Source organism: Micrasema longulum, unplaced genomic scaffold (genome assembly GCF_059751315.1).
Source record: "Micrasema longulum isolate JH-2025_06_02 unplaced genomic scaffold, ASM5975131v1 h1tg000452l, whole genome shotgun sequence".
In the NCBI taxonomy this organism is placed as follows: domain Eukaryota; kingdom Metazoa; phylum Arthropoda; class Insecta; order Trichoptera; family Brachycentridae; genus Micrasema; species Micrasema longulum.
Window position 1 is genome coordinate 569,828 of NW_028277651.1, and position 16,204 is coordinate 586,031.

At 33.8% G+C, this 16,204-nt stretch overlaps 1 protein-coding gene across 1 annotated transcript in view; it reads right to left on the reverse strand.

The window, feature by feature from the left end:
* LOC148281504 (uncharacterized) overlaps positions 1 to 5,010 on the reverse strand; it is a 291,633-nt gene extending 286,623 nt beyond the window's left edge. Inside the window, exon 1 of the mRNA XM_088226622.1 lies at positions 4,619 to 5,010. Coding sequence (XP_088082748.1) covers positions 4,619 to 4,688 — 70 coding nt within the window. The 5' untranslated portion in view covers positions 4,689 to 5,010. The remainder of the gene's footprint in view (positions 1 to 4,618) is intronic.
* Between the last annotated feature and the right edge of the window lie 11,194 nt (positions 5,011 to 16,204).

Here is a 16,204-nt window from a genome sequence, read left to right on the forward strand (position 1 = left end):
TCCTACCGTCCTGTGTGAGCAAGTCACATTGTAAAAAGTGTCTTTTGATAAATCTTTATAATATCCTGCGTCAGCATATTTCGGACGAAGTTAAGTTGGTGTTGTATAAACAGCCTAAAATAAACATCTCAACATCATCTACACGATACCGGTATCCGTGCTATAGCAACAGTGAAGTGCTTTATACAGGATGTTCTTTAAACCCTGTCACATCCGAAACCACGATGATCAGTATGAGCAAGAAGACATATTGGCACATTAAAATACATTTTTAGAACGACTAAAATCTTAAAAAATTAAAGAAAAATAAAAAACAAATGGTTGCTTACTCCTGAATGGGAGAAACGAGGAGGGGGAGCCTGATACACTGTCAACCGCACGGCCGCGCCCCCCTCGCTTCTCCTCTGCAGAAGTAAGCAACTATTTGAATATATATATGTATATTGAATCGGGTTGTGATCCCGTGGCTAGTGACTAACGGGCCAGAGGCCCGAGGTTCAAACCCCCCTCTACCCCAACTTGATTTCCATTTTCTAATAGTGAGTTATTTACAACTCGTTGAAAATGGCCTTCAAATTTTAAATATTTGTGTAAATTATAAGAACGCAAATATTTATTTCTGAACAAAAAAAATGTTTTTTTTTAAACGTTATATTTTTAAAAATTTTCTTCGTTCTAAATATTTTTTTTAAATATGCTAATTTGTCTTCTTGTCCATACTGATTATCGTGGTTTCGAATGTGGCAGGGTTTGAAGAACACCCTGTATAAGAAACAATCGGAAGAACTTAAGAGAGAGTAAAAAATTTCCATACAGTCCACTAAATTCAAATTTCCGCTGTTATCAGTGTACGATGGCTGAAAGGCATTGAGCTGACCAAACATCCCATTCAACGCAAAAAAAATATATTTGGCTTAGTTTAATAGTCTATTAACAAATAAAAAAAAATTAAACCACTGAACTTCCTCATGAATGTTTCATATATTTTTTTTCAAATACCTACTGTTTAATCTCACATTTATAATTGGTAGCAATATTGTCTTAACAATTTTGTTGGAAATTTGCGCTTTTATTTTATAAATTTTCATAGACGTTCGGTTGATCTTATTGCAGTTTTGCAACATTTGAAAGAAAAATTAGAAGCGATTTTTTCGCGGAACATGTCGAGCAGTATAAAAATTGAGTAAATGTTTTTATTGATATACGATTATTTATGGACATTCTTATGATATATTATCAAATAGTAAATAATGAGTACTTATCTACGCATCATACGATGACAGTTAGGTGTGAATTAGATAATTAACTAATTGGAAAACGTTATTATTTTTTTGTGGCGTAATTTCATATTTATTTAAAAAACACAAACATATAAATAGATTTTCAAAATTTTTTGCTTTTATGTTATGGCGAAAATGGGTCTAACAGACGAAGTGGCGTTATAGAAAAGGAATAGCGATATAATATCGTTATAGCGACTTAGGAATTTTATATGAAAACAAAAATGACATTGAAACGACTAAAACCATCAACAATGACGTGCAAAAACTATTAGAATGGACAAACAAAAACTTCTTAACACTAAATGCCAAGAAATGCAATATAATACATTTCGAAACACAAAAGAAGAACCATAACATGAACATAAAAATAAACAACGAAACTCTTAAAGAACTAAAACATGTGACTTACCTAGGACTCACAATGGACAGACAATTGAAATGGATAAAACACATAGACGGACTCACTAAAGTAATGGCATCACTACATAGCCTCTTCTACAAAATTAAAGATTTTATACCGAGAAAGGAAAAAATTATGATGTACGAAGCTTATGTCAAAAGTAAATTGAATAACATGATCGCCTTCTGGGGAACTGGTAACAAGACAGACATAACAAGAATACAAAGACAACAAAATAAAATTCTTAAACTAACATACAACCTACCCTACCTGACCTCTACGACTGAACTGTACAAAAAAACACACCACTTTGACATAAACTACTTGACTAAAATTGAGACCTTAAAAATTGTGCACAAAATAACACCGGGAAACATACAAGACGACGACATAATATTAGTCAAAAATGCGGACATACCCAAATATAACACCAGACAACAACAACACTATCATATTGAAAAAGCAAAGACAAACACAGGACAGTCAAAAATACTACATAATGGACTTAAATACTACGACTTACCTTACTACTTGAAAACTTTTACTGGAGACAAATTTAAAATCAATCTGAAAAAGCACATGATGACTGAACTAACTAGACTAGACGAGACATAAAATGACTAGACAATATTAAATTTCTAACGTAACCCTAACAGGCGGTACAATGAGTAACTTCAGCCCTACGGGAAATTGGATACAAAAAATGTTTTCTTGCGCGCGGTAAAAATTAGAGCATTAATTATTGTGAGAAAAAAATTCTTGAAAGTGTACGAAAAAAAAAAATTAACTAGCATGCATACTTTAAAAATAAACTTAAATCAAAAACTGCCGATTCGTGATGATAGGAATCTTAGACTAAAAAATAAGGCAATCGTATGATTTTGCCATTTTAAAACCCCGAGGCCGTTCTTCCAAAATTGCGCCATTAAAAAATAAAATAAATAAATATTCAATAAAAACAATATAATTTGAAGGTGTTTCTGATAAAAAGTACGCTTAATTGTTTTATATTATTAAATTATAATCTTTTCGACCTTCAGATTATGCCTTTTGTAATTTAAAAACATAGGTACATTATAATTTAATAGTATAATTAAATATTGTATAATAAATTAAATAGTAAATAGTCAAGTTTTTGTTTATTCCGCATACAAATGTCTGCCTTAAAACAGGTTGTACCTAGTTAAACAGACTACACACAATCCAGAGAAATCTATTACCTAAAAATGTTTGTTAAATATGTGTATATAACCACTTACCGACTATTCTATGTCTACCGGTTTCGAGACGTACCCGTATCTTCGTCAGGCCACTATACACTTTCACCATGGTTGTTGCACAAAAATATAAAACCACCATGCCCTGCATTTAGTAGGCAACCCTTACATGCACTGATTAGGTTATGAAAATGATTTATGTTGTGGGAGAAATAGTTGAAAAAACAGGGAGGGGCGTGAGTTCAGTGGGTACAGGGTGACCGTTACGCATAGAAAAGTCGGCAAGTGATTATATACAAATATTTAATAGCATTTAGTAAAATGTTTGACCACAAAGTTAATTCTTAAATATTAATAATAAATCAATTGTAATTTTGTCAATAAATCAGGATTATTATTATTGGAATTCATGTATTGTTTTGTTTTAATGATTTTAAGACAAACTGAACGGGAAAGTTATTAAAGAAAGGACATCAATTTTGTGTTTTTTTTTTAATACTACATTAAATTATACCTTTATTATTCTCTTAAAAAATCAAATAAAAATAAACAAAGAGAGGGAAAACATTTGATTAAGGAATTAAGAAGTCTAGACATTAAAAGGGCATATGACCTGTAATTAGCTTGTTTAAGTAGCCACTTTACAAATTGCGTAACATAAACTCCATTCTCCATTATATGTGAATCGCATAAATCTCAATGAATCAGTCCAACGTCGCTTGCTTCGAAAAGTAGAGTGGATGCTTGGACTAGAGAGAGGTAATTATTCTTATGCTGATATTGAGTCAATGTTAAATATTTCTAGTCTACAAAAACGTACAACTAATATTGACTCCATATACACGTTCGGCATTCTAAATGGTATAATCGATGTGCCATCATTACTGGGACAGGTAAAATTCCATATTCCGACTCGTAGGTTGAGAAACAATGAAGTACTGTTCATCGATCAGCATATAACAAATTATGGCCTTAATTCTCCAATGACCCGTCTTTGTCGTATTGTTAACTCGAGACAAGATCTGGACTTTTTGGTTTAAGTCTACAACGATTTAAACGAGCACTAAATAAATAGTCCATATCTTGTCTCGATGTCCCTTATGTTTGTCAATGCTTCTTTCTTATTTTTAACTGTTCTTATATTGTAATATTAATACCTTATGAGTTGTATAAATGTTCAATGTCCGTAAATTATCAAATAAATAATAAACACTTTAAACGCAGACTTCCATATTCACTTTTCAAAAATGTTTTTCCTCTCTGTTGTAATAAATTTCCATCTCATCGTCAACAAACATTTGGTCATACGCAAAATATTGTTAAAATCCTTTAGTTCAAACGGGAAAAAAATAATATGTGGGTATTTTTACATACTAATAATAGTGTGTAAGGACGCTTGTTTGTACTTTAATTTAAAAACAATAATATTAAATTACATGTGTTATGTTTGGAAAAGTGACCTAGAAAGCGGAGCAAAGATCAGCAAAAAATGTTCATCTGTTTTCCTTATTACAGAGTTTTACGCTTGTTCAGACAAAACATGACACAAGTACATATTCACTCGGCAATTTTATTTGTTATTTATTCTAACCGGTTGACAAAAACACACAATATTATAGGAGTTAAAATCCGCGACACTGTATGTACCTAGCGTTCACTGCCGCGTGACATAAGCAGCGTTTGTAGCTGGCTGTGAGTTAAAAATTGCGTTGACTTACCTGCGAGAAGTAATGTTACAAATACGCACAGAGCCCTCTTGACACCGGTCACCATTTTGTTATTGCCCATTGTCTATCCAATTATTACTATACCGCACGTGGGAAGTTATTCCTCAGGCACTAACTTGACAGCGGCGTGAGAGCGATAAATGCAGCACTGTCCAGATTTAGGAGGGAAAAACAGCAAAAGACGCAACTGCACTTCACTTATTCGTTTAAATCAATTAAAATCGCAAAAAACTCACTAATTGACGAACTTGTGAGCGGCAGCTCGGATACCTAATGAAACAAAGTTTTCGCAAAGTTACGAAGTTCACGATTTGAAGTTTTTTGCGACGACCGGCGGCAACACAGAACACACGCTGCCGTGGAACGGGAGCAACTGAGCAACTGATTGGCCCATTGCCCGCCGACGACCCCCTCCACTCCGGCACAGCTGATCGTAAGTCGCGGTACTAAAATTTACGATACGGTCCACATTAATTCAATCGGCTAGCAATAAGCCACCTCACCAAAAATACTTTTTAAATAATTCATGCGATAATTAATTTGGAAAGCGTATTTATTTTTTGTAGCTTCGAGCCGTTTTTAGGTGACTCAATACTCTGATTCCCACTTTGGTCAGTGCTGTGTCGTAAATTCGGTAAGTAATAATAATTACCTGGCACGTGGTTTGGACCTATGACCTACCTTCATAAGTTAAGGTTAGAATTCTTAGGTAATAAAATAACAATAAATTTTACATTGTTTATTTTTTTTAAAAAGGCTAACATACGGTAGACGAATTCTTTGAACGATTCGTGTGAATATAAGATATTATACGTGAGTTATTTTTTAAATTTTTCGGCCAATCCATTTTTAACATATAGGGGGTAAAACGTTGAAAAAACAATTGAAATTTCTAATTATGCTTCACTAACTCAATGGAAAATGCTCAGCTTGCGGTGTCAAGTAGATAATTGAAATCTGTTTTTGCAAGATTTAAAGACGGTTTTGAATTACGCTATTATTTAGGTAGGTAGGTTTTTTATGTATAGTTTATTTTGGCATCGATAACTAATTTTCCGCCGAATAAGACTTTATTCGGCGGAATTAAGGAGTGCTGGATTGACATGGGAAGAGGCGAGAGTGCTGGCTGGCGATAGGGTCTTCTGGAGGCAACATGTGATGTCCACTTGCTCCACTTAGGAGCGGATGTGGAAAAGAAGAAGAAGAAGAATAAGAAGAACTTATTTTCCGTTTTTGGTGGAGATTTCTAAATTTGCTTCTAATACTCTCATATTGGTGGATTTTTATAAGCTGGCGCGTGCGCTATACTTACACATACGCATTGTGTAGTATCCGTGAATAAGCCCATGGTATGACATCGCACGGCATACGCATTATAAAAATAATATCTGTCTCCAAATTGAGTTTTTCCAAATTTTCGTAGACAAGGACTGGATTCAAATCCCTAGGGAGCTGTTAATATTAACATATTACAACAGACATGAACATTTTAGAGAAGGCAATATAGAAGTCTAGGCATCTACAGGGCTTATGACCTGTCATTGGCTGGTTTAAGTGGCCACTTGACACACTACGTAACATTCCCCATTCTGCCCATATTTGAACATCTGTATCCCTTCAATTCTTTCATCTGTTGATGTTTGTAAAGTTAAAGAGCTGTAACCTTTATTTATGGGGGTGAGATTTATCTAATTGAATTATTTCACCTACATACTAGGCAACGCCTGAAAATTTTATTGTAATATAAATAAGTTAAAAATAAGTTTTAGCATAAAAAAGTAATTAAAAAAGAGCTGAATTTTTTTTCACCCTTAAGAGATTTATCTGATTTATTTATTTCTCATACTGGGCAACGCCTGACAACAATTTTCCAAATTTTATACTTCTTCTCGGATCAGTTGGTTATGTTACAATATTTTTAATTTGTCCAAATGCTTGTAGATAAAATAGTGGATTTCACACCCTAGGGAGTCATTAATAGTGATGAGACGAGTCAGACGAGTAGTAGTTTGGCCGGATACCAGATACTCGGCGAACCCCTATGCCGGGTTGCCGGATATCCCTCAATAATAAACAGTTTTTCAACGATTATCTATCTAGCTTTCATTTGTATCTTCCTTTAAAATTTTCCTGTAAAGATTTTTAAAGTTTTGTAATTTTAAAAATTATTCCGCCAGTCACATCACAAGTTTTAGTCGGTGACTTCTGCTGATTAGGAAGTCAGCTTTCTGGAAACCGAAAATCTATCACAGCACTCTATCATTGGTTGATTTGGAAGAACTTGTGGCGTAATTCAAAATACAACTCGCCTCACAATACAATGCTCTAATTTTTAAGCAAGTAACAGAACATTTATTATATCATATTTCTTGTAGCACTGAAGTTCCTCATTGTAGTACAGAACCAATGGATGCAGATAAGGAAATGATGATGACGATTTTTAATTTTTCACTACAGCTCTTTCAATTAAAAAAATATCAACACATTGAAGATATTTGGTCGTTGAAGAAAAATACTTTTATTTCTTTTTAAAAACCAAAATTAATGAAATTTCACCAACAATTTATAATTTTAATTGTGTTTTTGAAAAAACGGCATATTCAAATGGCAAAATTAAATGAATTCATTACTTTTCGTGAGTTTTACCAGATGAAACAATATTTTCCTAGTTCAAATATTAGGATCAGTTTAATCGGCTTTAGTAAAATGTGCATGAAATTATTTGATTTAATTATCTCCAGTAAACATTAAAAAATCAAAAGTGATTTAAATCGCTACATTATAATTAATATTTTACAACAGGGATTGAACTTGTATTTTTGTCATCCTTATAACCTCTCATTGAATATGTAATTGAAAAAAACTTACAAATATCCACATTTTCGTACAGAAAATGCAATTTTACTTTATAGACAATTGAAGACAACTTTGTCAATTTTCCATTCTAATACGGGCCCCGATTACAATGGCAAGTTAACAGTTATCTTCAATTGTCAACAACAACAATAAACCATCACGCTGTTTCTCTGTAAGGGCAGGCAGAGAGGATAGAACGCCATATCACTCTGTCGTTGCATACAGATCTTGCTTCCTCTTCATTTGTACATCTCATGCACGCGCGCCAATTATTCCGACTTTTGACATTTCCATATTCAAGTATTTGTTGGGTTTGGTCATGCCATGCCTTTCTCGACCTTCCTCTATTTCTGCGTTTTTTTCTATTATTTTTTTTTCTCGCATCGTGAATCTTTTTAGCCGTTCTTTCGCTGTGCAAATCAACGCAGTGGTCCTTACTCGATTTTGTCTTTAATGCTTAACTCAGCCTTACATAATGTATGGGTTTCGACATTTGTTCATATATCGTACATAGTTTTACCACCCATTCGCCTGAGAGATCGCATTTCGACAACATTCAGCTTACTCTCATACCTGTTTTTAAGTCCATACTTCGCTTCTATACATCGAGGACTGCGCCATATATTAATTTCATTATTTTTTACGAAAAAATAAAAATATTTTTACGAAATTTTTAAGTATTTTTTTCAGTAACGTGTAATTGAATATGTTTAAAATTTAAAAAAATTACATCATCTTAATCGGGGCCCTGGGCCCTCGGCCCCGGTTAGAATGAGAAGTAAACAGAGTTTTCTTCGACTGTACTATGACTGCACGAGATGTATACGAGATGATATGACCACATTTCTGACTATCGTAGGCAACTGAAATGGCTCAAAATTATACAGCGGAGAGACTATCACTCCCTATCACTTCTGTTCAATGTACTTCATAGTTCTAACGCTCCTATATACCTCCGTGAAAAATTTCAACACTTATCAGTTCGTGGTTTACCTCTTCGTTCTAATTCTCAAAGCACTCTCTTAATACCTATCCACAATTCTTCTTTTTTCTCTTACTTATATAGTGTCCATGCCTCTCGACTGTGAAGTCATCTCCCATCCACCATCAAAGATGTTACTACATTATCTCTGTTAAAATCACGTCTTAAGAAACATCTCTTTTCTCTTCCTTAATCTCTCGTCCTTTCCTCTTTCCTCTTTTTTCCTTTTTCCCATTGAGTAATAGTTTTGATTTAAGGTAATTTATAAACGAATACGTTTATTTCTATTTTTGTATATCTTTAGCTTTTTAATCTTTATTTTTTATTGAATAGGTTCTGTAACTTGAATTATAAAAATAAAGCTTTTATTTTATCGGTTGGTTGGAAGAAATTGCCATTTGACAATAAGCCCGCCCTGTGTACAAATAACATTATGTAACTCGTAGCTCTATCGTCCCCAATTCCACCTGAACCCCAAGAAAATTTCCTTTCCAGCAGGGTGGTTTTAGACTGGAATAAATTGCCGAGCCTAGTTGTCCATTCCATTTCGGTCAAACAGTAGCTCAATCACAAATGACTATAGACGTGCTTAAAAACATGCTAAGCTTTTGAGCGATCACAATGAACAAAAATGAATATCCCCCTTCTCAAAAATGTTTTCCCTCTCTGTTGCAACAAATTCAAATAATGAACATGCTTAAGTTATCCCAGTCATAAGTCAACGCGTGTGTAATCTCTAAGTCAACGCTCGTTTCAGTTTGTTTTTTTTTCCCGTAAATAAATACAGTTCATTGGCGAAAAATCGGCGTTTACTATAAAAAATAATACAAAAAAATACAATTTGCAAAATAGTACACAAAAAAGTGAAAATTGAATTACAATTACTATGGCGACTGCTTTTCTTGACAGTTTGCTTGCCAATCGCCGGCTAAATGCAATAATTAGCTTGATAAATAATAAATAAATATATAAAAATAGCAGTTTAGGAATGTTTTTTAAATATCTGATTGCGCAACGGGATTATACGTCGCGAAACGTAAATATTTTGACATTTAATATTAGGTGTTCACGGATGTTCCATTGTGATCGCAAATACGATAAACAATCATAGTGATAAATTGTTATCACGTCGCTCATCGGCACGTCGATAGTTATTTGTGATTGAGATACAGTTTGAAAACCGTTTGGATGCTTTTTTGAAGGAAGAAGAACGCAGACAGAAAACAGTTGACGGGGTGTAGGCTCACCTGCAAATGCTGCCAACCTTTAACAAATAAAAATAATAACAATTAGCTAATTACAGACGAAGAAACTTTAAATGTTTATACAAATATACACAATGAGGAACTTCAGCCCTACGGGAAATTGGATACAAAAAATGTTTTCTTACGCGGGGTAAAAATTAGAGCATTAAATTGTAAGGCAAAGTTTCTTGAAAATGTATAGAAAAAATAATAAAAAATATTTTGATAAAAACGCACTACTTTAAATGACGTCACTGGTTCATGTGAATCAACCTATGATCTGAGAGCTATGAAAGATTTCCGGTCTGCTTGTCGCTTCTGGACCAATAGGAAGAACTGAATGAGAATAAGCGGAAATGAACCTCTGACGTCACACGCGGAGTTATTTCAGAAATACAAAACTTTAAAAAATCGTAGCGCCGATAATACGATATGTAAAAATTAAAAAAAAAAAAATTGACTTAGTTTAACAGTGTATTAACAAATAAAAAAATTGAAAAAAACCACTGAACTTCCTCATTATTTTTAAAATATGTATTTTGCACCACGACGGGCCACGAGGCCCATTAACAGCAGAAAACTACAACAATGTTTTAAGTGTTTCTAAATGCTTGCAGGCTGGCTGGATTTCCTCCCTAGGAAGTTATTCATATTTAAATTTGTTTCAACAGAGAGGGAAAACATGCTTGAGAAGAATGTGGAAGAATATGGAATTTTACACAGTGTGTAAAGTGGCCACTTAAGGTGATTCTAGACGAAAATATGGAACTTATTTTCCATAGATAGCGCGCTTTTATCATTTTTGATTGAAAAATGCCACTTTTAAGTTTATTTTCAATGGAAATTTTACAAAACTTGGTTTGCGGAAACTTTACACTGTATTGATTGTATAAATAAATTATATTGCTATGGCATTGCCATAGCAATATAATTTAGGTCCTTTTCAGAAAATTTTACACAATACCAAAAATAATTTATCTTATTTTATGTTTTGTACACCATTTTGTGAAAAGCGCCATCTATGAATAATTACTTTCATATTTTCGTTTAGAATCACCTTAAACCAGCCAATGACAGGATGAGTCCTGTAAAAGCCTAGACTTCCATATTCCCTTCTCAAAAAATGTTTTCCCTCTCTTTGTAACAAATTTAAAGAAAGAAAGAATTACCAGGCAGAACATTTAAATTAGATAATGTCTGCTTAGTTTTTCAGGCTGAACTACTCGGAATACGAGAAGCTCTCGAATGGTTATTTAAAAAACCACCAGAGAGATGGGTTATTGCAAAAACATTATCAGATTGTCGTTCGGGCGTTCAAGCTATAACTGATACTCGGTCGGTAAATCCATTCATTGTAGATATTCAGAGTAAAATTAAGCATCTAAAAATAAGAGGCAGTGCCCATTTTTCAGTTTACAACGCCATAATCTTGAAGCAGAATGCAGGAAAGATGGAATATCCTTAACAGATATCCACACTGTAGTTAAAAGTAGTTATCACGCGCTATTGTTCTTGAACTTTGCAACAATGGTGATTGGACTCATAAAGGTAATAAACCAAAAGACAAACAAAAACTATTTTGTCCGAGTACCTTAGCCTTGTATATGACACGTAAGGTTACTAAATACGGGGGTCCAAATATATATTTAAAAAAATAAAAAATAAAAAAAAATTTTTTTAAAGGAAAACTATAGCACAAAACATCCAGGCTTGAGAAAAATCACTTTCTATTTTTGTATCCTCATCGAGGAACGAACCCGCAACCTTCCGTGTGAGAGCCAAGCGTCTCAGTCATCAGTACACCTCGGAGGCCTTCAATCGAAGATAACTCTGTTAACTTCCCTTTATGATCGGGGCCCTTTCCAAAAATGTTCGCCTGCTCCACTACCCGCCTACTGTCCAAATCCTAGTACAAGAGTAACGAAGCAACAGGTGGAAAGCGGCTTACTTCCCATTCGAAGTAACTTAGTACCCCCATGTACATATACAAGGTGTTCAGAAAATAACGGGAATTTTTCAATTTCGCGAGTTTGGAGAGTCCGATTGACGCTTTTTGTTTTCGTTACGTTGGAACCTAAAAGGACAACATCATTTCGTCAAAGGAGTCAAATATACCTTGCTCCAAGAATATATAACAATATACCATTTGCCACAAACGTAGATAAAAATCTTGAGCAATTTAAATTATTTGTAAAAAAATGGCTACTTGATTTGGATCCCGAGAACTGTCTCGAGGTGGTCACCCCACCAAAGCGGCCTCCGTGGTTTAGTGTTCAAGACGCTTGACTCACGCACGGAAGGTTCCGGGTTCGATTCCCGGTGAGAACACAAAAATTAAAATGTGATTTTTCTCAAGCCTGGGTGCTCTGTGATGTAATTTATCACTGTAATTAGGCCTCCTGGCCTGTTGTGGTGCAAAAAAAAAGTAAAAATGTAAAAAGCAGCAGACTTGTTTGTATAAAATTATTTGTGCATTTCATGTTTTGTATTTGTATCCACACAGTGTCCCGATGAGTATATTTATTTATTTATTTAACTTTTTGTACAAAATGTTACTTGTACATTGGCAGGCTTATTGCCAAACGACAATTTCTTCCAACCAACCAATAAAATAAAAGTTTTATTTTTATAATTCAAGTTTCAGAACATATTCGATAGATAAAAAGATTAAAAAGCTAAAGATATATAAAAATAGAAATAAACGTATTTTTTAATAAATTACCTTAAATCAAAACTATTACTCAATGGGAAAAGGGAACAAAGAGGAAAAAGGAAAGGAGGAGAGATTAAGGAAGAGAAAGGAGATGTTTCTTCAGACGTGATTTAAACAGAGATAATGTAGTAACATCTTTGATGGTGGATGGGAGATGATTCCACAGTCGAGCAGCATGGACACTATATGAGTTAGAGGAGAAAGAGGAATTGTGGATGGGTATTAAGAGAGTGCCTTGAGAATTAGAACGAAGAAGTAAATCATGAACTGATAAGCGTTGAAATTTCCCACGCAGGTATATAGGAGCGTTAGGACTATGAAGTACATTGAACAGAAGTGAGAGGGAGTGATAGTCTCTCCGCTGTCTAATTTTGAGCCATTTCAGTTGCCTACGATAATCAGAAATGTGTTCATATCATTATTATTATTATTATGGAAAACTTATATGGCGCTATTTTCGTAATAAAATACCTCAAGGGCGCTTTACATAGTGATTCTATTGTTAAATTAATTTAATTGAAGCTTTTAAATTTGTAATTTAATTAAAACAACAATATCATCTCGTATACATCTCGTGCAGGGGGCAGTCATAGTACAGTCGAAGATAACTCTGTTAACTTCTCATTCTAACCGGGGCCGAGGGCCCAGGGCCCCGATTACGATGATGTAATTTTTCTTTAATTTAAAACATATTCAATTAAACGTTACTGAAAAAAATACTTAAAAATTTCGTATAAATATATTTATTTTTTCGTTAAAAATAATGAAATTAATATATGGCGCCGTCCTCGGTGTATAGAAGCGAAGTATGGACTTAAAAACAGGTATGAGAGTAAGCTGAATGTTGTCGAAATGCGATCTCTCAGACGAATGGGTGGTAAAACTATGTACGATATATGAACAAATGTCGAAACCCATACATTATGTAAGGCTGAGTTAAGCATTTTAGACAAAATCAAGTAAGGACCACTGCGTTGGTTTGCACAGCGAAAGAACGGCTTAAAATATTCACGATGCGAGAAAAAAAAAGAATAGAAAAAAACGCAGAAATAGAGGAAGGTCGAGAAAGGCAAAGCATGACCAAACCCAACAAATACTTTATTATTTATTTTCACAAGCATTATTTATGCGGATGTTGGGCCACCGGGAACTGACAGTAGCTTGTTACTTGACCTAATGTCTGCACAGTAGCTAAGTATGTGAGCTGTACTAATAATATAATTTTGTTTTCTTCTTTTGCTTTTTTTTCCTTACTATTATTTATGTATCAGTGTGGATTTAAGTATAAATATGCATTATTTTATGTATATTTTTTAGACACCATAAGTATATACATATCAAGGGCGAACCGTGTATAGAAGCGATTATGCACAGCTTATCATTATATTTGAGTAACCATAATAATGTTTTACTGTCACTTTATTTACAGAAAAACAAATTAATAATTACCATTTATTTTTAATCATTTCCATCATTCGTACTTTTATCCTAATATAAATATTAATATTAATACAGCGCGCCCAGCGCCTGCGGTGAGCCAAGAAACTAGCCAATTATTCCAGCTTATTTTTTCATACAAATAAGTCAACTATATTTTGAATGTGTTAACCCCAGTGCGGGTTTTTTCTCCTAGATTAAACTTGCAGATTACACAAATTATTTGAAGATTCTTGATTTGGAAAACAGTATTTCAAACATTGTTTCTTAAGGACTATTTTTCTTTGAGATGGTACTTTTGACATAAGACCATAATTACTTTCATACGTCATATTGCAGGACATATGGCGCTCGACGCGGCCGTTTTTAGCACTGTTAATTTTTAGAACAATTCGGCCAGTTGACATTTCAATTGAATACCTAATATCGACTCAATTCATAGTGCTATTTATTTATTTTTTAATGAGTTATGTATTGAAGTAATGAAGAATATATCTATATAATATAATATATCATAAAGTTACGTCGTTTGAGTTGATTTCATGGATGAGAGGTTGTTGTATCACACAGAACCACAGAAAATATAAATTTATAGCATATATTACTTACATTACATTATGTACCTTCTATGTAGGTACAAATATATGATATTAGCTTACCTGTAAATAAAATCACCATTCGCTACTGATACATATTAAATCATGTAAATGAATGCCTCGACACGGGTTGTGCCCAGTGAGGTATTCATATTTAAAATAAAAAAATTGTTACGTAAAACGTGAAATAAAAAATAAATATTAAGAGATACTGTGTACATACTTCTGAAGTATGTTAAAATTTTCAGCTGTATTTATTCTTTACTTTTTCTGTGGCAGCCGCATATTGTACATATACTTATATTTGTTATCTGAATAATAAAAAAAATATTAAAAAGTGGGTTTAAGTTTTTTTCCGAAACATCACTAATGAACGCAGAGAGCAGCCAGTCCACAATTTAAAAAAAAAAAAGAAATATTGGTGTTATCGGGTGCAGTAAGGTCGATTCTATGTTTTGCTAAAAACACTCAGACCGCTTTCATACAAAAACCTGCAATAATCACCTTCTGAAATAGTGTCGATCACAAAAACGGCTTTTCTCAGTTTGCAGAAAACACCCACAGCACTAGAAAAATCTTACGGTACTTTAAGAATCATGAAAACTGTTCAAATATATAATAAGATTCTTGTTTGCAATATAAAAAAAATCATGTATATATTGTTCATCATTTGTCTAAGTCAAAAACATTCCAACTGTCGCATGTCGTGTAGATTTGATTATTCACTAATTTCATAAAAGTGCCATGAGTATTATCTCAGCTTTACTTTTCTATGGCTGGCTGCTTTCTGCATAACTACGATCCCTTCTCTCTCACAGTTTCGGCCTGCGACCGGATTTAGTGTGCTGTTTGCGTAGAGGTATAAAAACATTTCCTCTCTTCGTAAAGGTAGCTGATCTATGCCGATGACGTCTGTCAGCTAATTTATCTGGAATATCTGGATATTCCGGAGCATAGTTGTGGAGTAACTTATACATAAATATAAGCCAATAGAGTTTATATTCCATTATCTGTGGAAAACGTAGCCAGTGTAATAACCGAAGTAGTAGAGTGATATGACTGAACTTTGAAGATTCCAATAACAAGTCTCGCTGTGGCATTAAATAGTCTGTAGACGAGTCATTTTATTCATTGATAGACCTGCTAGATACCATTACAATAATCGACTCTGGACACTACAAACAAATTTATTAATTGACGGGCGGCATCAACCGACAATTTTTTTGGTATGCATTTAATTTGTCTCAGCCGGTAGAAGCATGAACTTATCGTCCTACTAATTTGAGCGTCAATAGAGACGTTAGAATTAAGAAAGACTACCAGTAGTTTAACGGTGGGGAAAGCGATACTCCTTATATCGGGCAGTGCCGTATCCTTAATCGAGTTCTGTAGTCTGGCTGAAGCCATCCATAGTTATTCCGTTTTATATGGGTTTACTGTCAATCTATTTTCAGCCATCAAGCTTCCTATTTTCTCAATTCATCCATCAATTGAGTTAACAAGCACACTCCTCTCGCCTGGTTTGCAATAAAAATAAATCTGTGTATCATACGCATTGCAGTGATCCCACAATCCACATTCTTTAATTATGTTCTCATATTTAGTGTATGGGAGATAGAGAAGTTGTCCGAGCACTGAAACTTGAGGTACTCCAGTTGACACTTGATAGTTGGTTGGTTTAGAAGAACTAGTGATGTCATTTAAAGTAGTTCGTTTTTAATAAAATCGTTTTTTTACTATGCATTTTCA